General features: G+C 45.9%; 1 protein-coding gene across 4 annotated transcripts in view; it reads right to left on the minus strand.

Moving 5' to 3' along the window:
- Positions 1-20,086, minus strand: part of TCERG1 (transcription elongation regulator 1) — a 69,975-nt gene extending 49,889 nt beyond the window's left edge. For 2 of the 4 annotated variants that reach the window (XM_056574875.1, XM_056574874.1), the window contains exons 1-8: positions 19,954-20,086; positions 13,712-13,946; positions 13,262-13,450; positions 12,704-13,034; positions 11,196-11,435; positions 8,303-8,365; positions 4,824-5,024; positions 3,589-3,707 (exon numbers count right to left, since the gene is read on the minus strand). In XM_056574875.1, the coding sequence (XP_056430850.1) occupies positions 3,589-3,707; positions 4,824-5,024; positions 8,303-8,365; positions 11,196-11,435; positions 12,704-13,034; positions 13,262-13,450; positions 13,712-13,946; positions 19,954-20,003 (1,428 nt within the window). In that variant the 5' untranslated portion in view covers positions 20,004-20,086. The other 2 variants (XM_056574878.1, XM_056574876.1) reach the window with 2 other exon arrangements.
- Between the last annotated feature and the right edge of the window lie 3,994 nt (positions 20,087-24,080).

A 24,080-nucleotide genomic window follows, 5' to 3' on the forward strand; every position in this document is an offset into this window, starting at 1 on the left:
GAGGGATGTCACCCCTTATTTTCAGGGTCACCGGAGACCCGTATGGTCTCAGGACCCTCCCAGACGTTGGCACAGGATGCCTGCTGAACGACTTCAGCAGGCATCCCGTTCACAGCACGGTTACCGGCGGTGAGCGGAAACGTCGAGAGCATACAGGTACGCCCTTGGTTCTGGTGGGGTTAAGTGTCCTACCCTGAACAGGTCAAGCACTTTTGTTGAACCTCTGTAGTCCCCTGTTACATACTTCGTTTGACATTTATAAAAGTTGTTTTCTCTACATTTATAGATGTACCAGCAGACATCCAGGCATAGTAGGATTGTGATATTAACCTCTATTGTGTGTCACCACTTGTTAAATAGGGTAAAACTTAGTGACAGGTTCCTTTAAAGCTATGGCTTTTCATACCAGAACTTGGAGTCCCTTCCCATGCTGCAGTAAGTGCTGTCTTGCTCTCTTAAAGGACATCTGCAGCGAATTAACACTTATCCCCCTATCCGCAGTATAGGGGATAAGTGTTTGGTCACAGGGGTCCGACTGCTGGGACCCCCCACGATCTTCCAAACGGGCCCCGGCATTGTCGCTCTGTGAGAGCGGCTAATGCATGTAGCGTCGACCTCATTGAATTGAACGGTGCGCCCCCTCCACATACAGTTCTATGGGAGCGGCAGGGAGACACGAATGCTGCCTCTCACATAGAACTAGATGGGGAGGCTTGCAGAACCGTGGTCCCATGAGGGAGATCTCGGAGGGGCCCAGCGTTTGGACCCCCCCACGATCAAACACTTATCCCCTATCCTGTGGATAGGGGATAAGTGTTAATTCATGACAGATGGCCTTTAAAGGGGTTATCCAGCAATTAAAAATGTATCCCCTATCCACAGGACAGGCCCGACTCTCCCCGGTAAATCCTCCGGCATTCACCTCCTGACACATTCATCCTCCAGTGACGGCTCCCATCAACAATCACCAACTTAGGTGAGACACCTTTGTGGACCTTGAGTGGCTGAGCGGATCACTGGTGAGATTAGTAGGTCTCAGAAGGTGGGGGGGAGGGGCAAGAGTGTTCAGAAGGGAAAGTCAGGCCCCATTCTGGAGGTAGGGAATACATATTTAATAGCTGGATAACCTTTTTAAATTCAAATCAGGAGAAGCATCAGCATAAGGTAGAAGTAAAAGTGTCCTGTGCTGCAGGTAATTTCATAGGACACAGCATCACAGAGAAGGGTCAAGTAAGTGACACATGACCTTTACATAGCACATACCAACAAAATACCTGTTCAAAAAGGGTGGTCCCCAGTCAGAAAGAAAGGAGGCCATTGTAAAGAGGGCCCAGAAAAATTTGGCCTTATGGAGGAGTACTCCCAAAGAGGTGACCCTCCGGGGAAGTTTCACATTAAATAAATCTCTGAAATACAGTTAATTTACCTGTGGTGCACACAGAAGCTTGTTAGAAGTGACAACGTATAATTAAGTAACTTCGTAATATAATCTTATAAGCCATTCTGCACAGATCTCTTCAAATCAGCTGTGCTGTCTGGCTAGTAGCTGTGACATTCCATCACACTTTCTTAAAGAAGGAGGCATATCTCCAAGTAGTTTCCATCAGAACAGGCTAAGGCTGGGTTCACACTACGTTTTCTCCCATACGGGAGCGCATACGGCAGGGGGGAGCTAAAACCTCGCGCTCCCGTATGCCTTCGTATGCGCTCCCGTGTGTCATTCATTTCAACGAGCCGGCCGGAGTGAAACGTTCGGTCGGCTCAATTTTGCGCCATATGCGCTTTTACAACCGGACCTAAAACTGTGGTCAACCACGGTTAGAGGTCCGGTCGTAAAAGCGCATACGGCGCAAAAATGAGCCGACCGGACCGAACGTTTCACTCCGGCCGGCTCATTGAAATGAATTACATACGGGAGCGCATACGAAGGCATACGGGAGCGCGAGGTTTTGGCTCCCCCCCTGCCGTATGCGCTCCCGTATGGGAGAAAACGTAGTGTGAACCCACCCTAACTGTTGTCTTATCTGAGAAGGGTTTCCCGCTGTCTTAAAATCTAAAGAGCAGTAATATGAGCTTCTTCACATCACTGGTCTGGCCCTGAGCAGACATGAGAGGGGGATGAAGGGACAGCAGCGATGCATTCAGAGTGTGACATGAAGTCACAGCTACAATGGAGAGAGCAGAGCCGATAGAGATCTCTTCACTCTGCCCATAGCAACTAGATTGCTCCTTTCATTTTTAACAAGGCCTCTACAAAATGAAAGAAGTGATCTGATTGGTTGCTATGGGCAACTCATCAACTTTTCCTCTGGACAGGTTTTGATAAATCTCCCCCTATATTAGCAAGTTGTTTTACTATACTTTTTGATACATTACACAGGTTGTTTGTATTTTCTTAATACATTTTTTTAAAGATGGAGGGTTTTTTGTTATTTTTAATAAACAGATGTCATTGTGTAGAGTAAAATGATAAAATGTTGCTTGTCCGCAGCTGTTAGGAAGTGCCTTTTAATAAATCACACTTAGGGCACCTTCACACATACATGGGCTGTGGCATATTTTCTGCAGCTGATTTTCCTACACATTGAAGTTAATGTGTAGGAAAATCAGTAGCAGAAAACAGGCAGCAAAATCCTCAGCAGATGCTGTACATACAAATGCACCCTAAAAGAGTTCCAGTCACTTAAAGATTTTTGGCCATGTTGAAGATGAAGATGATGATGTAGAAATTAGTTCTCAATCAGCTGAGGTCTGGGTGTTCAAACCCTGACCATTCTCTAGACTGAGCAGAAAGATGCGTGCAGGTGACATGTCAGAAGTTTTTAAAAATAACATGTACCCTTTAAGACAATAACTAGTATAGAATGATGGGCCTAAAAGCAACACAGTGTTAACAAGAGGGCATTCACTCAAACAGAGTCTGTGATAAGGGAAGGCCTGTTTAGGTGCCACTACACCTTACATAACTATTGGTCTAATAATTGTTTGGCTGACCACTCTCTCCCTAAATCTCTCTGTACATACAAATGTTCATGTGTTCCGAGTGGAAAGAGGATGGGTAAGTCGCTGACAGACAATGTCCTCCACTAGTGTACAATGTTGTATAGTTTGTTTACTTACCAGTGCCTTTATGAACTGTTTTTTGCTTTAAACCAGTCCTGTGCTGAATCACATGATCGATGAATTGGCTCAGCAAAACCTGCAGCGTGTTATGTAGGCTCTATATTAATTCTAATGACAGCATCAAATTTCTTTGCAATGGAGTGAATAGAGAAAGTGACTTCCACTTTATCCACAATAATCACATGGTTGAAGGGAGGACTGGAGCCAAGAACTAGTTCATAAGGTGCCAGTAAACCTACCTACACAACATACACTTTGGAGTTGGCTAACGGGCCACAATTTCTTTTTTGCTGGAAATGCTTTTTTAAGTACTGTTGGTGGGAAAGTAGAAAGATGGCTGCACACAAAATACCATAAAACTAACATACTATATATAAACTACATGCAAGGGACTCGACACTCCCCAACCCCACCAAAAAGTAATTAAAAAGCACAGTACCAAGTGACTTGGTTGTAGGCTTTTACCTCCTTTATTTCCTTGGGAGGTTCTTCCTTTGGCACGTCTTCCTCAGCCTCCATTGGCTGGGGGTCTTCCACTGCTGGTTCAGTCTTAACAGGTTCCTTAAGTTTCTCTACTTCCTTATCTACAGAAAAAATGACATTGATGAACTTTTATATTTTTCTTCAACAATTGATCACAGAATAATCTAGAAGCTGAATATTTAACAATATAAAAGTGATAAAACCCTCATTGGTTTCACAAGCATAAAAATAAGCAGGGTTTTTTGATCCACTTTCTTAGCAACATCAGCAAAAGGGGGAACAATTGTCCTGGCCAGTGTCTCTAAATTTACTAATCACACCACTGTCACGCCCCCTCCCATAGGCTTGCATTGAGGGGCGGAGCATGACGTCACACGGGGGTGGAGGTGTGACGTCACACGCAGCCGGCCCTGTGGTTGTCGGTAATCAGTCCCGGAGCGAACACGCTCTGGGGACTGATTACAAACAGGGTGCCGCGTGCATGATCACGGGCATCCCCAGCTGCAGGACTCCCGCGATCAGGCATCTTATCCCCTATCCTTTAGATAGGAGATAAGATGTCTAAGCACCGGAGAACCCCTTTAAATTTAAGAAACATGAATCACATCTGGTTTTTAACTCTTGGTTGTTTTTAGACAGTTCATGCTTCTACCCTTGTGACTACAATGTCATCTTTTAGAGGTTTACAGCATGCAGAACATTTTTTGCTCTATGTGGTGGTTTCTATCTCTGTAGATTGAGTTGAATGGTGGAATAAATTGAGAACTAAATTTACACAAGCTGTAATGGGTTACACAATGTGGGAGTGGAACACTGTTCAGTAGAGAATCTTATGGGAAGAACAGTAGTCTGGAGTAGCCGTATTAGTCCAGTGATGCAAAATCACAGAATGTTGCAAAATCATGTTATACCTTTTTTTTTAAATAAACAGTATTTTGTGGAGACAAGCTTTAGGGAGTCCTCCCTATATAAAGTCAAAAGCATTTTTGAGCACATAGGTTCGGTCAAGCTGAGCACTGGATACTTGGAAAGCAGAACTAATTTTAGGATACGTTTACACGAACATAATTTGCTGCAGCTTTTCCACAGCAGATTTGCTGCCGACCCATTGATGAGTAGCAACAAAACAAATAGTCCATAAAGAAAAAAAAACAGGGTTAAGTTATGAATAAACCCCACGTTAACATTTTTAGAATATATTTTGTAGCTACACTTACCCTTTTCTTTCAGTTCCTGAGGTTTGTCCCACGTGGACTCCAAAGTGCGGTTATTATAGTAGTATGTTTTTCCATCAGCAGTTTTATATTCAGACCACTCTGACATTATGGTCGCTCCCGCTAAAGTCGCAGGAGAAGCAGCAAGGGCCACTTGAGGATGAATCATTGGAACAAGTGGAGGGGCAATGCCAGGTAAGACACCTACAGACATTTTCACAAGTTTAGGAGGCATAAAATAAAATCAAGTGTTGCAGGTTTACTCTATTAAGAAAAACTTTTGTTATTAAAGATGGTGTTAGATATTTGTAGTAACATACAGTATGCAGAGACATTGGCAGTTGTATGTGACTTTTTTTTTGGTCCGCCTCCCCTCTTAAAAGTGGCACCATCTAACCAGATTTTAGCATGTTTCTACCACGATCACGCATCAGAGGACACTGAGCTTTACTATAAGAATGTATCTGCCTGAAGGAACAATTAATCCTTATACAAGGGACCATGAAAAAGGCTACAATGTCTGAACTTACTGCTTTTGAGTAGGACTACAAAAGTAAATATTGATATATACTTATAAATCTTATTGTGCAGTACAGCAGCATACTAGGGTTGGGCGGTATGGCCAAATAGGTGTATCGCGGTATTTTTTAACTTATGGCGGTTCCACGATATACAACGGTATCCCCCCCACCAAAATTAATTATTAGCCCAGCTGCGCTGCCCCCATCGTGTACTAACGTCACCCGCAGGCGCTGCCCTCCTCGTCCTGTATGTTGCAGCAGCCGGCGCTGACACTCTATACTGTATCCCCATGCCCGAGCCGCAAAAGGTAAATAAAAATAAGCCTACGCATGTCCAAAGTCGCCTTACGATGGGGACGTGAACATCGGACAATAGTCAGCCTATCACTGGCCACAGCGATGTTCCGCCTCGGCCAGTGATAGGCTGTGCCCACTGTTATGTAAGAAGCCGGCTTCTTACATGACAGTGGGCTCAGCCTATCACCGGCCGAGGCGGAACATCGCTGCGGCCAGTGATAGGCTGATGGCTCTCCGACATTCACGTCTCCAGGAAACAGGTCCGGACCGACGGTGAAGGTGAGTTAAAGTTTATTTTGTTTAGCTTTTGCAGCCTGGGCATAGGGATACAGTATAGAGCAATAGTCTTCAACCTGAGGACCTCCAGATGTTTCAAAACTACAACTCCCAGCATGCCCGGACAGCCAACTGGTATCCTGGCACGCTGGGAGTTTTAGTTTTGCAACATCTGGAGGTTGAAGACCACTGGTATAGAGTATCAGCGCCGGCGGCTCGTGGGTCACATGTGATTAGTTCCCTGATGTGGGGACAGCGCTGCGGCTGATAATTCATTCATTCCCGAGAGGGAGGGGCCAAACCAGTATTGCAGTATGGGTAAAAATTCATATGGTGCAGCACAAAAATTTCAGTATGAACCGGTATACCGCCCAGCCCTACAGCATACAAGTCACGAAACCAAAGATAGGGTGCTTTCACACCACGTTTTCAGCCTACGGTTGCTGGATCTGGCTGGGGGAGGGAAAACCTTGTGCTCCCATACCCCAGGCAGACCGGCGCTGAAATCCATTGACTTTAATGAGCCGACCAGAGTCCCTGTTAGATTCCGGTCGGCTAATTTTCGCCCTGTATCCGGTTTTGTGACCGGATCTAAAACGGTAGTATACTACGGTTTTAGGTCCGGTCAGAAAACCGGATATGGGTCGAAAAGGAGCCGACCGGAGTCACAAGGTGACTCCGGTTGGCTCATCAAAGTCAATGGATTTCAGCACCGGTCTGGTAGTCGTACCCTTAGGTAGATCTACAGGAAGCAGTGTGTTACTACTGTGCAGAGGTAACAGAGGACACAGCTCAGCAGCCCCTTAATTCTTAGGATCAGTGGTTACAGGGATCAGATTCTAACCAATCATAGACTAGGATACACCACCACTTTATAAGATGGGAATACCATTTTAAAGGGGTATTGCAGCCAAATACATCTTATCCCTTATCCAAAGGATAGGGGATAAGATGTCTGATCGCCGGGGGACCGCTGCTGGGACCCCCCGGAATCCATGTGCAGCACCCGCATTCTATGCACGGCTGCATCTCCAGTCTCGAAAACCTCTGTTTCCGGGACTGGAGACATGACATCATGCCACGCCCCCTTGTGACGTCACACCCCCTCTATTCATAAGTATTAGGCAGCCATGCCCCCTCCCATAGACATGAATGGAGGGGGCATGGTGTGACGTCACAAGGGGGTGGGGTATAATGTCACGTCTCCAGTCCAGGAAAAAGGTTTCCGAGACTGGAGACTCAGCCCCGCCTACAATGCGGGTTCTGCACGGAGCGTCCCAGCGGCGGGCCCACGGCAATCAGACATCTTATCCCCTATCCTTTGGATAGGGGATAGATGTATTTGGCCGGAATACCCCTTTAATCCCTTAAGGACTCCGTTTTCCGTTTTTTGCACTTTTTTCCTCATCCCTTTTTAAAAATCTTAACCTTTTCAATTTTGCACCATGATTGCTATTTTTTTGCATCACTAATTCTACTCTGGTGTCAGAAAATGTAAGCGCATTCAGCGATAGGACCACAACCGATTAGCTTGCTACCCTTCAACCTGGAGTTTAAAGTGAATGTGTCAGCTGTAATGATGCTTGGACCACAGAATAGATGCATAACTAACTATATCAAATACAGAAAGGGACAGTTTCCCTTTAAGAAATGTATAGTTAGATTAAATTCTCTTTTTTGTTTAATGTGGCAATGTCACTGCATTACTAACACCACCATGTCAGAAGATAATACATGTTTTTAATATACAGACTATTAGTCCACAACACATCCCCAGTGCACTGTACAGCTACAGAACTATTTCTATGGTTCTACTGGTGCAAGAAGAAAAACGTGACAATACATAGATTAAAGGTCAAGCCCACTTTCTAAATGAACTAAGACTATCCAATCATATGAATAGCATGCGAGATTCATGGCTAGACTGTGGGGCAATTTGGCCAGCAGGCACAATGAAGGAGTTCGCTGAATTACAGTGGATTTTTACATTTCTTTCAGAAAGTGGGATTACCCTTTAAGTCAGTGTTTCCCAACCAGGGTGCCTCCAGCTGTTGCAAAACTACAACAACTCCCAGCATGCCCAGGCAGCTGAAGCACCCCGGTTGGGAAACCCCACTTTAAGTGAACAAAGCACAAACACATACATGCAGGAAAAAACCTATGCAGTGCTGGGATAACAAATGTGTGTTAAACCCTAATGACTGCTTCAAGTCAGGTTAACATTTTTGGATGAAAACATCTAGAATCAAAGTCACAATACACTGATGTGCTGCGGGGTGGGGGGAAGGGTGGCAAAAAATTACTGCATCGGCAAACAAGGGTATGAAGAACATCAAAATTCACTACCATGCCAAACAAGAACAAACTAAAACAGTATTAAAAAGTTACCGGTTTTGGAAGTAGCCACTGTCTTTACATACGGGCAGCTTACTATTTGCATCATTGCTACACCTGTAAAATGGATATGCAAACAGATTTGAACATGACTATCACTGTCAGCTAACACTGGGGCGGACACTGCACAGATTACATCAGGAAAGAAACAAACTGCTGAACAATGTGATATTGCATTATTAAAATGGTGAAACTGCATTGTGTTTTATAACATTGGGGAATTGGGTTAAACATACGTTAAATATCCTGTGACAGCTACTAGCAGCTTCTTGGCTGATTTAGTGTCCATTTCGCTATACACACTCCAACTCATATGCTCAAAAGCTGGATTCAGAAGCAGCTACCAGCAAGTACATATACAGTATCTCACATAAATGAGTCCACCCCTCATTTTTTGTAAATAGATTATTATTTTTTTTTCATGTGACAACACTGAGGAAATGACCCTCAGTAATGAGTGCATATCCTGTATAACAGTGTTTAATATTGTGTCCACTCAAAATAACTCAGTCATTAATGTTTAAAGCTAGGTACCAAAGTGAGTAAGTGGAAATGTCCAAATTTGGCCTAAAGTGTCAATATTTTGTGTTGCCACAATTATTCTCCAGAACTGATTTAAAGGGGTACTCCGGTGGTTGATTTTGTTAGTGAAGTAGCTCCCTTTTGTTATTGTGAAGGTTTTATTAATTGTAGTGTGTTATTTTTTTCTGCAGGATGTTTGTGTTTTTATTACCTGTATCGTGGGCCGGATGTGCTGTAGTTTTTCAATGTATCCAAGACTGTCGTCCACACTGGCAGCCATGTTCGCTTCATGCTGTGTAAAAGGCGACGCTGTTTTTTCTTTTCTTTGCCCGCCTCAGAGAGTGGGCGTTCTTTCACAAGCCCTCCTTATGAATATGTATGTTTGTTCGCCAGGGCTGCTTTGATTGGTGTTCCGTTTTGCTTGGCCGGCTAACCCCAAATTTACGCCCCCATGCATATTTATAATAATTTACTGGTCCCAGTGTGCAAAATAAGTTTATTCCCCCCCCCCCCCCAGTGTCCTTATGCCCCCGTTTCCTTCCCCCTGCCTACATGCAGGACATGTCGGAATAAGGAAACGGGGGGCATACTACTTTACATTGTAGCAGAGTGTCATTTCTTCATTGTTGTCACATGAAAAGGACAATAGAATATTTACAAAAGTGTGAGGGGTGGACTCACTTATGTGAGATATTGTACAAGAGTACTTATAGATAAAGAGAGTGGATTTTTTCTATGTTCGGTCTTTGAAACAGAACCAATGTCTGGACACAACCAGACAGAAACAACTGACAAAATTAGTCAAATTAATAACCAATTAAACCGGTTTTCTAAAGGAAATCCACATGAGGACGATACATATGAATGCCCTACACCAGTTTTCACAGTCCTTGACGAACAAGCAATAACCACTTAAAACACACTAAAAAATAGGCACACACACTTAATATTAATTTGTCTATATGAAACCACCGATGCATGTTTTAAATATTTCAGAGGGTATTTTAATAAATGACATTTATGAATCCTCCACTATAAGGAAGAATATACCACAAATGTTGCAGCACTGTGGATCCAAACATTGGAATTGCTACAACAGTTGTGCCCTGCCCCCTAGCTGATGAAAACGGGAAAGGTTCAGTGTATATTGGAGAAGACTTCTTGAACAAGTCCAAACTCTGCCATCTGCAGTTATTAATAAGTACTACAAACCTTACTTAGTAACAGGCTTTAATGAAAAAGTGTAATTTTCCCTTCCAAGAGACCACAGTATATATAAGAGTCTATTCTCTGATCTGCCTCATGCCCAAGGCAGGTATATTCACTTTAACCTTTTTACATGACATGGAACCGTGCATACCCCCAAAATCCTGCCATTACATTCAATTTCCATTGACAATGCCAAACACTATGTCCAATACTGCAGTCAGTACACTGAGCTGATCTTTGTTTTCATCATCTCACTCTAAGACATCCTTCAAGGTTTCCAAATTTTTTTGCACTTCAACCTCTCTACAGCTGATCTTCCAACAAGACGATAATCGATTTTGAACTTTATTGGAAGGCTTAAAGGGGTACTCCAATGGTCTGGAGCGGTCTAAACTTTTGACATATCAGGATGACATGTCAAAAGTCTATGTAAGTTACAGTAATGCTTTAAAGGGGTACTCCACTTGCCAGCGTACGGAAGTAAGTGTTCCGAACACTGTTTTTGCGGTGTGGGGGTCGACCAAGCCCCCTCAAGGCAAGCCTATGGGAGGGGGCGTGACGCCCCCTCCCATAGACTTACATTGAGGGGGAGTGGCAGTTACATCACAAGGGGGTGTGACTGACCCCCTGTAGCGCGCGAACAGCACTCAGAACATTTACTTCCGCACGCTGGCCAGTGGAGTACCCCTTTAAAGCATTACTGTAACTTACATAGACTTGACACGTCATCCAGATATGTCAGAAGTTTAGACCCCTCCAGGTCCCAGTCCTGACAACCGATGCAATTGTGAGTTATAACCACGTGAAGTGCGCAGCAGCGAGTGTCACTCCTCGGCTGTCTAGCAAACAGCTTATGAAGCACTCAGTTGAATTTTACAGACAGCTGGGGAGTGAAGTGTACTGTCACACCCTTTATCCACTTATAACTCACAGATGCGGTGGCTCTCAGGACTGAGACCTGGTGCGATCTAAACGTTTGACACGTCTTTGACATGCAAAAGTTTATGTAAGTGCCAGTAACACTCCTTCACCAATTACTTTATTAGTTACTAATAGACACCAGGCTAAAGCTCAAGTTACCTTCATATCACTAAACAAACATTCAGGTGATCAGTGCACTAAACTGTGGAAATAAAATCACATTTTGATACGTTACCTGGTAGCGGTATGGGCATGCCAGGAATAGGAACACGAAATGGTGGTACCATGACTGGAGGAAAAGCTGGAATTGCTGCTGTCGGTTGTGGCAAAGCATGAGTAACAGTGGGTGGCAATGTCTGGGTGAGTTGCTGAGAAAGAGCCTGCACTGAAGAGACTGTGGGCAGTGAAACTGCAACACTGACAGGGGCTGTTGTAGTCACAGTAATACTCTGGGACTGATCAGGAGCTGATGAACCTATACGGAAGAAAAATTGTACATTTTAACTTTTAGTATTTCATGAATGGATCTCACATCTAGTGACTTTGTAAGAACTATATAAGAATTATATATGAAATGGCTCCGGAAAGTTAAACAGATTTGTAAATTACTTCTATTAAAAAATCTTAATCCTTCCAATATTTATTAGCTTCTGAAGTTGAGTTGCTGTTTTCTGTCTAACTGCTTTCTCATGACTCGCGTCCTGGGAGCTGTCCAGCTCCTATGGGGATATTCTTCCATCATGCAAGGGATATTCTCTCATCATGCACAGCTCCCGGGATTGAGCAGTTAGACAGAAAACTTCTGAAGCTAATAACTATTGGAAGGATTAAGATTTTTAAATAGAAGTAATATACAAATCTGTTTAACTTTCCAGAGCCAGTTGATATATATAAAAAAAGTTTTTGCCTGGAATACCCCTTTAACATTCCCTTTTTAGCTAAAAGATCAGTCAAAACTGCCTATACTGTATTTGTAAGCAGCCTGGCTGCAGCAGGTACAATGTTGCACATTTCTATTTGCAACAGGAGACTTGGCATGCTAGCATCATTGTATTTTTTATTGGGATAAAGTAGTCACATGAAACTAGGTGAACAAGTGGTTATGGGCAATCCCATAGGAGTACATACTGCGATCCGATCATGACTACATTAGAGAAATAATTCAGCCTTCTTAGTTGCCCCTGGAAAGGCCATTTAAAGGGAGCCTGTCATATGCGGCCCAAACCGCGGGCATCCTGAAACAGGTGCAGGATCCCAGGACACTGGGATCTACTCTGAAATTCGAAAGCGTTTCAGAGTAAAAAAAGCCACCAGGGCCAAGGAAAGTAGTCATGTGAAGGTGGTCCTACAGCTGCTTCATGCCCTGCCAGCCTAAAGTGACACATCTCTTGCTATTTGTGTATAGGGAGAGAGGTGTCACTCAAGGCCAGTTGATGCAAAGCATCTGCCAGGAACCACCCCAGTGACTAGTTACCAGGGTCTCGGCAGCTTTTTTTTCAAACTATGATTTCTCTGAAAGGCCCAAGTGTATTAGAGTAAATCATAGTGTTCCGAGACCCTGCTGCCTTTTATGCTGCCTGTGGTTTGGGCAGCATGTGACAGGTTCTATTTAAAAAAAGTGACAAGTGGCATTGAGAAAGTTTATCCAATTGCTAAAATCCATGATAATCACGTAAATAAATGTCTCTATATTGCAAGAAAAATAAAATCTAGCATGTGAAATAAGTCTAAAGCGATACTTACTAGGTACAACTTGTGAGAGAGAAGTCGATGTGCTAGTATTTGTTGTAGAAGACTGACTAGATGAAGCCACAGATGAAGATACCATTAATGATGGACTACTTGTGGTCGGAGAGGCACCTGAGACAGCCTGTGCATGAGAAGTCTGGGTCTGCACTTGACCTTGTCCCTGAACTTGTGCTGCTTGAGCCTGAACCACTTGTGCCTGGACTACTTGAGCTTGAGTCTGCACTTGAGCTGTCATCATTGGAGTCAATTCTGACTGCTGAATGACTTTCACACCATCTGGCTTTGACCATGCCGATTCACGGGTACGAGCATTGTAGAAATAAGCCTAAAAAAACATGAAATAATTAAGGGGTTTCCTGGGACTTTCATATTCATGGCCTATTTCGACCAGCTGGATGACAGGGTCATAGCATTCCAGCAAGAACTCAATCTCCATTGTTTACCAGACTGCTCCATACATCTTGTAGTGGCTGTGCATAGTATTACAGCTCAGTCCCACATTTTCAATTATTAACCCAATTAGTAATTAAAATGTTTAAGTAGTTTACTAACCTTGCCGTCTGGTGTTTTGTTCTCCACCCATATTTCCTCATTTGGAGGCAAAGTTGGGGCTTGTGTAGGAGCAGTGTTTGGACTGGGATTAGATACAGTGGCAGGTGAAGACACAGGTGGCATTCCAGGTGGAAAAAGCATTCCAGGAGGTGGCATACCACCTATATGTGGGGGCATAAAGGGGGGTCGCTGTGTAAAGAAAAAATATAAAAAACATTACAAAATAATTGGGCAATTCCAACAAGAACAGCTTGTTTTTGAATGTGCAAACATTTATAGGATAAAAAAATAAATAAATGAATAAAGGTTTGTGATAAGTAGAAGTAAATAACAGATAAGGGACAATAAAATTTAAAGTAATTCAAGAAATCGGTTTAGATTTTTTTATCCTGAAATGCATTGGATGTAAAAAAAAAATAAAAAAAAAGAATTGTACTATTTTTTTTTTACCTGAAGATGTGGAGGCCCTATGGGAGGAGGAATACCGCTGGGTGGTGGAATTGGTGGCATATTTGGGTCAAAGGGGGGTCTCCCAAAAGGGGGACGTGGAGGTGGTGGAGGACCTCTCATCATGCCAAAAGGTGGTGGTGGACGCAAAAGAGGAGGAGGACCTCTTAAAACAGCTGTAGGTGGTGGTGTGGGGCCCCGAAACCGCAGCGCAGGCTGCTGCTGCTGCTGTGCCATCCTGCAAAACAACAAAAACTGTTAATTCAGTATTAAAGGTTTCATAGTAAAAAATACATAGCCATACACAAAGTATCTCACATAAATGAGCCCACCCATCACATTTGTGTAAATATGTGTAGAATGTCCAAATTGGGCACAATTAGACATCTTCACTTCCCAATGTCATGTGACTCATTAATATTATAAGGTCTCAGGTGTGAATGTGGAGAAGCTGCCCTAAATTTTGTGTTCTTGAACTCACACTACAGGTAACTGAAAGTTCAACATGGCACAGAACTCTGAGAATCTGACAAAATAATTGTTGCTCTAAATAAAGAGTGCCAATGCTATAAAAAGACTGCCAAGACCCTGAACCCTAGCTGCAGTACGGTTGATAAGACAATATTGAGGGGGCAGGTTCCACTCAGAACAGGCCATGCCATGGTTGACCAAAGAAGTTGAGGGCACGTGCTCAGCATCATATTCAGAGGTTGTCTTTGGAAAAAAGATGTATGAGTGCTGCCAGCATTGCTGCAGAGGTTAAGGGAGTGAGACTGAGTGTCAGCCTGTCAGTTCCCAGACCATAAGCCTGACACTGCATCAAATTGGTCTGCATGGCTGTCATCCCAGAAGGAAGCCTAAACTAAAGATGATGCACAAGAAAGCCATAACAGTTTGCTAAAGACAAGCAGAGTAAGAACACAGAGTACTGGGACTATGTCATGTGGTCTGATCAAGATAAACATTTTTTTGGTTTAGATGATGTCAATCAAGTGTGGTGAGGAATATAAAGACAAGTGTGTCTTGCCTACAGTCAAGCATGGTGGTGGGATTGTCATGGTATGGGCGTGCATGAGTGCTGCTGGCACCGGGGAGCTACAGCTTATTAAAGGGGTACTCCGGTGGAAAACTTTTTTTTTTTTTAATGAACTGGTGCCAGAAAGTTAAACAGATCAGTAAATTACTTCTATTAGAAAATCTTAATCTTTCAGTACTTTTTTTAGCAGCTGTTTGCTACAGAGGAAAATCTTTTTTTAATTTATTTTTTGTGTTGTCCACAGTGCTCTCTGCTGACACCTGATGCCCATATCAGGAACTGTCCAGAGCAGGAGAAAATGCCCATAGCAAATCTATGCTAGTCTGGACAGTTCCTGACACGGACAGAGGTCTCAGCAGACAGCACTGTGGACAAGACAAAATAAATTCAAAAAGTAAAGAATTTCCTCTGTAGCAAACAGCTGCTAAAAAGTACTAAAAAGGATTAAGATTTTTTTAATAGAAGTAATTTACAAATCTATTTAACTTTCTGGCACCAGTTCATTAGAAAAAAATAAAATAAATAAATAAGTTTTCCACCGGAGTACCCCTTTAAGGGAACCATGAATTCCAACATGTACTGTGACATACTGAAGCAGAGCATGATCCCCTCCCTTCGGAGACTGAATACAGTGCTTGTGAATCTGGCTCTCATAGCGATGTATGGAGGGTGCGTGTCAACCACCGCTTCGAGTGGTGGTCAATCTGTGCATGAGGAGAGCAAGATGTTTAAAATCATCCAGGGCAATATACATGCTCATTTTTTTCTTCTTCTGTAGTTTTTAATGTGTGTACCCCTTTTGTGTATATATGACTTGATTAGGATGTGACCAAAAAGCGGCAAATTTGTTTCTTGTTTTTTTAATGTATATATCATTCACATACTTTTACGCATGTACCAATACGAAATATGCTTATGTCCCACAGGTGATCTGATGAGCATTAATAAGCCCCCATTAAAGGATAAGTCTCATGCATAAAAACTTATTCCCTATCCTAAGGATGGGGGATAGGTTTTAGATCACGGGGGTCAGAGCTGGGGCTCCCCGCAATCTCCTGTATGGAGCCCTGTGCTGTATTACAGGAACACGTCACGATCCCCGCCCAAAGTGGAGGCAGCCACGCCCCCTCCATATTGTTATATGTAAGAGCCGTTCGGCAACCTTCGGCTCTCCCATAGAGCATAATGGAGGGGGCGTGGAGACCACCAATTCTGGCGGGGGGGTCATTACGTGCTGCTTTGCTACAGCACAGGGCTCCGTACAGGAGATCGCGGGGGCCCCAGCGCTCAGACCCCCCGCAATTTAAAACTTATACCCTATCCTTCAGATAGGGGATACATTTTTATGCATGAGACTAAGCCTTTAAGCTTCAGATGCTGTGATCAGTATTGATCATGGTATCTAAAGTGTTAATGGTGGGCATCAGCATGATTGCAGATGTCCCCCATTACCAGCAGGTTCTCGGCTGCTGATAACATGAAGCGATCACCGCTCCTGTGGTCACTTCATGTACAGGATGTAAACAGGGCTCAAGGACCTACATTTAAGTCCATTTATGTAAATATGGGTATCGCTGGCCTTCAGTTTTACAGTAAAGTAGTAAAATTGCCTGTTTGCATAGGCCCACTGGTGTCAAAAACAGCCCTGGCATCCATCTAGTCTGACCTCATATTACTTCCTAGTTATAGTAGGGGTCTACATTATTTATTAAAGAAACCTCAGCTGCTGTAAAACCTCTTCTTGCATGAATAAGGGGAACTTCCTGATCACTATTCAGATCAAAACTGAACAAAACGTTTCCAGCATCAGAAAAATCTGGCCTTAACCTGTTAAAGGAGTAGTCCGGCGCGCACTTTTCTTATTTTATCCGGTCCGGTCTGCAAAAAAAAAAAAAAAAAAAAGGAAAACAAACTTTCTCTTACCTGCCTACACGCCCCACGGAGCTCTGGTATAGGTGTTCGGTCGCCGGGCTGTTTGCTTCTTACTTCCTGTTAGCCCGGCACGTCACACGGAGCTTCAGCCTATCACCAGCCGAGGTGGGACATCGCTGCGATCAGTGATAGGCTGAAGCTCCGTGTGACGTGCCGAGCCAACAGGAAGTAGGAAACAAACAGCCCGGGGACCGAACACCTACACCAGAGCTCCGGGGGCATGTAGGCAGGCAAGAGAAAGTTTGTTTTCTTTTTTTTTTTTGCAGCCCGGACCAGATAAAATAAGGAAAGTGCGCGCCGGAGTACTCCTTTAAGGACATCAGGCGTAAATTGACTCCCTTGATGACCTGGACTTAACGCACCAGGGAGTAAATCTGTGCCCTGAAGAGTTAGGCTATGTTGACACGATGGAATTTCTGTGTGGAATTCCACAGCAGAGTGCTATTGATCTCAATGGGATTCTGCTGCGCTGTTTACAAAATTTCCATGCCAGAAACCTCTGGCGCGGAAATTCAAATTCCGTGTCTGCAGAAAGACTAGATAAGTCTTTCCATTCTGCGGTCTCCGCATGGAGATGCATTGCCATCTACGAGACTGCAAATTTCCGAGCGGTCCTAGCGCTGGCATGTTCTGCTGGTGCTCCGCTGTCAGAGGAATGTTCATGTGGACATTCCCCTGTGTGAACATAGCCTTAAAGGGGTACTCCGCTGAAAATATCTTATCTCCTATCATTTGGATAGAGGATAAGAAGTCTAATCACAGGGGCCCGCTGCTGGGGACCCCCATGATCTCCGCTGCTGCACCCCAGTCATTTGCTCTGTACCCAATGACTGGTGAACACAGCCGCTACACCCCCTCCATTCATGTTTATGGGAGGAGGCATGATTGATACGTACTAGCCCGCACGCCCCCTTCCATAGACATTAATGGAGGGGGGCATGGCGTAACTTCACGAACGCTCCAAGCTTCTGTGCTCCGGATGCCGCCACTGCTGGCCCGGAGATCGCAGGGGTCCCCACCGGCGGGCCCCCGCGATTACACATCTTATCCTTTGGATAGAAGATAAGATGTTTTCAGTGGAGTACCCCTTTAAGAGACTGAGGCGAGTGCAGGAGCTGTGCTCGCTTCATGGCGGCGAATGTTGGCTCCTAGCCTTAAAGGGGTACTCCGGTGAAAAACTTTTTTTTTTTTTTTTAAATCAACTGGTGCCAGAAAGTTAAAGGAGTAGTCCAGTGGTGACCCAGTGGTGAACAACTTATCCCCTATCCTAAGTTTGAGATCGCGGGGGGTTCCGACCGCTGGGGCCCCCTGCAATCTCCTGTACAGAGCCCCGACAGCCCGTGGGAAAGGGGCGTGTCGACCTCCGCACGAAGCAGCGGCCGACACGCCCACTCAATACAACTCTATGGCAGAGCCGAAGCGCTGCCTTCGGCAATCTCCGGCTCTGCCATTGAGATGTATTGAGGGGGCGTGTCGGCCGCCGCCTCGTGCAGGGGTCGACACCCGCTATCTGGCCGGAGAGCCTGGCCCCCGTACAGAGAGATCGCAGGGGGCCCCAGCGGTCGGACCCCCCGCAATCTCAAACTTATGCCCTATCCTTAGTATAGGGGATAAGTTTTTCACCACTGGACTACCCCTTTAAACAGATTTGTAAATTACTTCTATTAAAAAAAAATCTTAATTCTTCCTGTACTTATTAGCTGCTGAATACTACAGCGGAAATTATTTTCTTTTTGAAACACAGAGCTGTCTGCTGACATCTCTGTCCAATTTAGGAACGGTCCAGAACAGCATATGTTTGCTATGGGGATTTCCTTTTACTCAGCACAGTTCCTAAAATGGACAGCTGAGAGCACTGTGCTCGTGATGTCAGCAGACAGCTCTGTGTTTCAAACGGAAAAGAATTTCCACTGTAGTATTCAGCAGCTAATAAGTACTGGAAGGATTAAGATTTTTTAATAGAAGTAATTTACAAATCTTTAACTTTCTGGCACCAGTTGACTTAAAAAAAAAGTTTTTCACCGGAGTACCCCTTTAACCCTTTAGACACTGATCAACGGTGATCACAGTGTAAAGTAGTGATTCCCAACCGGCCTGCACGCCTGTGATTCACAGTGCCACAGGGGGGGGGGAAGGAAGTATGTATGCGCATGCCCCTGCGTCCCCCTATGGCCCAGTGAGTGAGTGCCCTGCCGGGGTAGTGACCCATGCCCCAGCATCCTCCTGCCCCCCTCAGTGCCCTGCTGGAGCCCTGAGTAGGTGCCCTGCCGATAGGGGAGGAACATGGAAGCTGTGTGGGATTCCAGTGCCGGTGTAGTGAAGAAAAATGGCTTGCTTAAGGAAATGTACCCTTCCCACCCCTCTGTTACCCCTTCTTAACCCTGTTCACCCCCACCCCCTCCCACTCTCACCCATGTCCACCCCCAGTCCATCCTTGTCACCCATGTTCACCCCCCGTCCACCCTGTCACACGTCTACCGCGTCACCCATGTCCACCCCCCTAGTCACCCCTATTTTATCCCCCTTGTCCACCCTCCTGTCATCCCTGTTCACCCCATAACTCCCATATATTGGACACCCCTCTGTCACATGTTCACCCCCCCCCCACTTATTCACCTTTCTGTTCCTTAGTCACGCCTGTCCACCCCTCTTTTAACCGCTTGTCCACCCTCATGTTATCCATTTTCACCTTGGCCATCCCCCTTATCCGCCCGTCATCCCTGTCACCCATGTTCACCCCTCTGACCACATCCTTGTCACCTGTTACCACCTCACTCCTGTCCACCCATGTAAACTTTTCTACACCCCTGTCACCTCAGTGTCTTCCATGTACACCCCAGTGTCTCCCATGCCTTCGACTGTCCAGGCATGCTGGGAGTTGTAGTTTTGCCACAGCTGCATGCACACTGGTTGGGAAACACTGCACTAGGAGGTTAATCTACAGTCGAGTTAGTGAGTCTCCATTGTAAAGGCACGTCTATGTGACCAGACATCTACTATGTGTTCCCAGTCACTAAACTGCCCTGATGTGTTCCAGTCATCACTACACCATGCCCAGGGCAGCCCACCACTGACTGTATGGACAGCTAAGTAACATGAAGCAGAACACATAAAGCAGCATTCACACTGGCTCCTGTACCGCATGCAGGGCGGCCTGTCTCCAAGTCAGAATACTGGCAGCACTGTACACATGTGCACTGCGTTACCTGCCCCAATACACCGCCCCCTACGACCACCAGCAGGCTAATACCCCCAAGGCTCGTGCAATACCACATACCTTATATCGTTATTGTAGCGCCCGGCATCGGAGTCCCCGCGTTCCGCCATTACAGGAACAACCGACAACCTTACAGCTTCTCCACCCACACATAGACAAACCACCTGACCACCATACGTCTACCGCTATTGGCTGATGGAGACGTCAATCACTTGAACTTCCGGGTTAGTGGGGTAGCGGTTTCCGGGAGAAGGACAGGATACGCGCCGTGTGCGAGAGACGAGCGCGTACTCTAACGCCCTCTGCTGGCCGCTGTGTGGAGCATGCGCAGAATTCGCATTTGTTCCTTTTTTGCCTCATTTGTATATTGGCGTTTTTAGGGTGATAGGTGGGGGAGAGAATGAAGGTGGTATAGATATCCATTCCTGTCATCACCAAATACCTGCCACAATTGTTATGTATGTGCGTTTATCTCAGGGCTCGTTCATTCTGTGCGGTACCGCCTTCCTGCACTGCCACACAGTCTCCATCACGCTGCACATATGGTCTTGGATGTGGTAGTCTAACACTAGATCCCACAGTGTAGTTCTTTCTCCCTATGGATGAAATATGGTACCAGTCTAAAGTTTTGACACACCTTAACCCCCAATTTTACACTTACAGACCCATATAAGGGCTTGTTTTTTTGTGTCACCAGTTGTACTTTGGAATGACATCACTTATTATATAACAATCTGTGGCGAAACAAAATAAAAACTTATTTGTGGGGTGAAATTTACACCTTTATTCTTTAGGTCCATATGGTTACAAGGATACCTAATTTATATAGGTTATATTTTATTTTACTACTTAAAAAAAATTATAACTACATGCACCAAAATTAGTATTTTAAAAATTGTCATCTTCTGGCGGTCTCATTTCGGATGGGACCGAATTTTCAAAATCTGAATTTTTCATGGACCAGTTCAGGTTTGAAGTGGATTTGAAGGGTCTTCATATTAGAAATACCCCACAAATGACCCCATTATAAAAACTGCACCCCCCAAAGTATTCAAAATGACATTCAGTAAGTGTGTTAACCCTTTAGGTGTTTCACAGGAATAGCAGCAAAGTGAAGGAAAAAATTCAAAATCTTCATTTTATACACTGGCATGTTCTTGTAGACCCAGTTTTTGAATTTTTACAAGAGGTAAAAGGAAAAAAAAAATCCTCTCAAAATCCCAATTTCTCTCGAGTAAGGAAATACCTCATATGTGTATGTCAAGTGTTCGGCGGGAGCAGTAGAGGGCTCAGAAGGGAAGGAGCGACAATGGGATTTTGGAGAGTGAGTTTTTCTGAAATGGTTTTTGGGGGGCATGTCACATTTAGGAAGCCCCTATGGTGCCAGAAAACCCCACACATGGCATACTATTTTGGAATCTACACCCCTCAAGGTAGGTAACAAGGGGTCCAGTGGGCCTTAATACCCCACAGGTTTTTGATGACTTTAACCCCTTAAGGACAATGGACGTACTCCTATGCCCCCGTTTCCGAGTCCTTAAGGACCGAGGACGTAGGAGTAAGTCCTGTCCTTTCCCGGCCCCCCGCCGCTAGCCAGAGGGGAGCCGGTGCCCGATGCCTGCTGAAATCGTTCAGCAGGCATCGCGGCATATCGCCCAGGGGGGGTCATTATGCCCCCCCATGTCGGCGATGGCCGCAGATCGCTGGACAATTCAGTCCAGCGATCTGCGGCGATTCCGGGTCAATCGGGTCTCCAGTGACCCGGAATTACTGGCTGATCGGGGCCGTCAGAGACGGCCCCGAACAGCCAGAGCCTGCAGGGGTGAGGTGGCACTGGTGCCACCTCACGATTGCCCTGATTCGTCGGCCGGATTACCGGCCGACCAATCAGGGCGCCTGCTGCGGGTGTCACTCCCGCACCCGCTCCGCCCCTCTTCCGGAGGACGTGAGCGGGTGCGGGACATGCACCCCTGGTGCTGGGGACCCCGATCCCCGGCGTTAATGTTGGGATCGGGGCCCCAGGAGCGACGACGGCGGGACTGACCTGTGTGGCGATCAAGCAGCAGCAGGAGGTGAGTGACAGCCTCCTGCTGTTGCTTAGCAACAGCTCCCAGCATGCAAAAAGGCATGCTGGGAGCTGTAGTTATGCAACAGGAGGAGGCAGACCACCACAACTCCCAGCATGCACTTATGGGCATGCTGGGACTTATGGTTTTGCAACAGCTGGAGGCACATTCTTTCTATGGAAAAGTGTACCTTCAGCTGTTGTGTAACTACAACTCCCAGCTTGCACAAACAGCTTAAGTGCATGCTGGGAGTTGTAGTGGTGCATCTGCTGGTTGCATAGCTACAACTCCCAGCATGCCCGTTTGCTGTTGGTGACTGCTGAGAGTTGTAGTTTTGCAACAGCTGAAGGCACACTGAGTTAAGTAGCAAACCAGTGTGTCTCCAGCTGTTGCATAACTACAATCCCCAGCATCCCCAGCCAAAGTAGTATGCCTCCCGCTGTTGCATAACTACAACACCCAGCATGCCCTTCCGCTGTCCGTACATGCTGGGGGTTGTAGCTTTTGCAACAGCTGAGGGCACACTGGTTGCAAAACACTGAGTTTGTTGCCAAACTCGGTGTTTCACAACCTGTGTGTCTCCAGCTGTTGCAAAACTACAACTCCCAGCATGCACTGATAGACCGTACATGCTGGGAGTTGTAGTTTTGCAACAGCTGGATGTTCCCCCCCCCCCCCCAATGTGAATGTACAGGGTACACTCACATGGGCGGAGGATTACAGTTGTCACGATTCGGCTGGCAGGAGGTGGATCCTCTGTGCCAGAGAGGGATTGGCGTGGACCGTGCTAGTGGACCGGTTCTAAGCTACTACTGGTATTCACCAGAGCCCGCCGCAAAGCGGGATGGTCTTGCAGCGGCGGTAGTAACCAGGTCGTATCCACTAGCAACGGCTCAACCTCTCTGACTGCTGAAGATAGGCGCGGTACAAGGGAGTAGACAAGAGCAAGGTCGGACGTAGCAGAAGGTCGGGGCAGGCAGCAAGGATCGTAGTCAGGGGCAACGGCAGGAGGTCTGGAACACAGGCTAGGAACACACTAGGAAACGCTTTCACTGGCACAATGGCAACAAGATCCGGCGAGGGAGTGCAGGGGAAGTGAGGTATACATAGGGAGTGCACAGGTGAACACACTAATTAGACCAACTGCGCCAATCAGTGGCGCAGTGGCCCTTTAAATCGCAGAGACCCGGCGCGCGCGTGCCCTAGGGAGCGGGGCCGCGCGCGCCGGGACAGGACCGACGGAGAGCGAGTCAGGTACGGGAGCCGGGGTGCGCATCACGAGCGGGCGCCACTCGCATCGCGAATCGCATCCCGGCTGGGGGCGGTATCGCAGCGCACCCGGTCAGTAGATCTGACCGGGGCGCTGCAGTAGCGAGGATGTTGCGAGCGCTCCGGGGAGGAGCGGGGACCCGGAGCGCTCGGCGTAACAGTACCCCCCCCCCCTTGGGTCTCCCCCTCTTCTTGGAGCCTGAGAACCTGAGGACCAGACTTTTGTCTAGGATGTTGTCCTCAGGTTCCCAGGATCTCTCTTCAGGACCACAGCCCTCCCAATCAACCAAAAAAAAATTTTTCCCTCTGACCGTCTTGGAGGCCAGTATCTCCTTCACGGAGAAGATGTCAGAAGAACCGGAAACAGGAGTGGGAGAAACAAGTTTGGGAGAGAAACGGTTGATGATGAGTGGTTTAAGGAGAGAGACATGAAAGGCATTGGGAATACGAAGAGAAGGAGGAAGAAGAAGTTTGTAAGAGACAGGATTAATTTGGCACAAGATTTTGAAAGGACCAAGATAGCGTGGTCCCAGTTTGTAACTGGGGACACGGAAGCGGACATATTTAGCGGAGAGCCATACCTTGTCTCTGGGAGCAAAAATGGGGGAAGCTCTTCTTTTCTTATCGGCAAACTTTTTCATGCGAGATGAAGCCTGTAAAAGAGAATTTTGGGTCTCTTTCCATATGGTGGAAAGATCACGAGTCACTTCATCCACAGCGGGCAAACCAGAGGGCAAGGGAGTAGGGAGGGGGGGAAGAGGGTGACGGCCGTACACCACGAAAAATGGGGATTTAGCAGAAGATTCAGAGACTCTGAAGTTGTACGAGAATTCGGCCCATGGTAGAAGATCT

The sequence above is a fragment of the Hyla sarda genome, chromosome 4, assembly GCF_029499605.1.
Source record: "Hyla sarda isolate aHylSar1 chromosome 4, aHylSar1.hap1, whole genome shotgun sequence".
NCBI classification, from domain to species: domain Eukaryota; kingdom Metazoa; phylum Chordata; class Amphibia; order Anura; family Hylidae; genus Hyla; species Hyla sarda.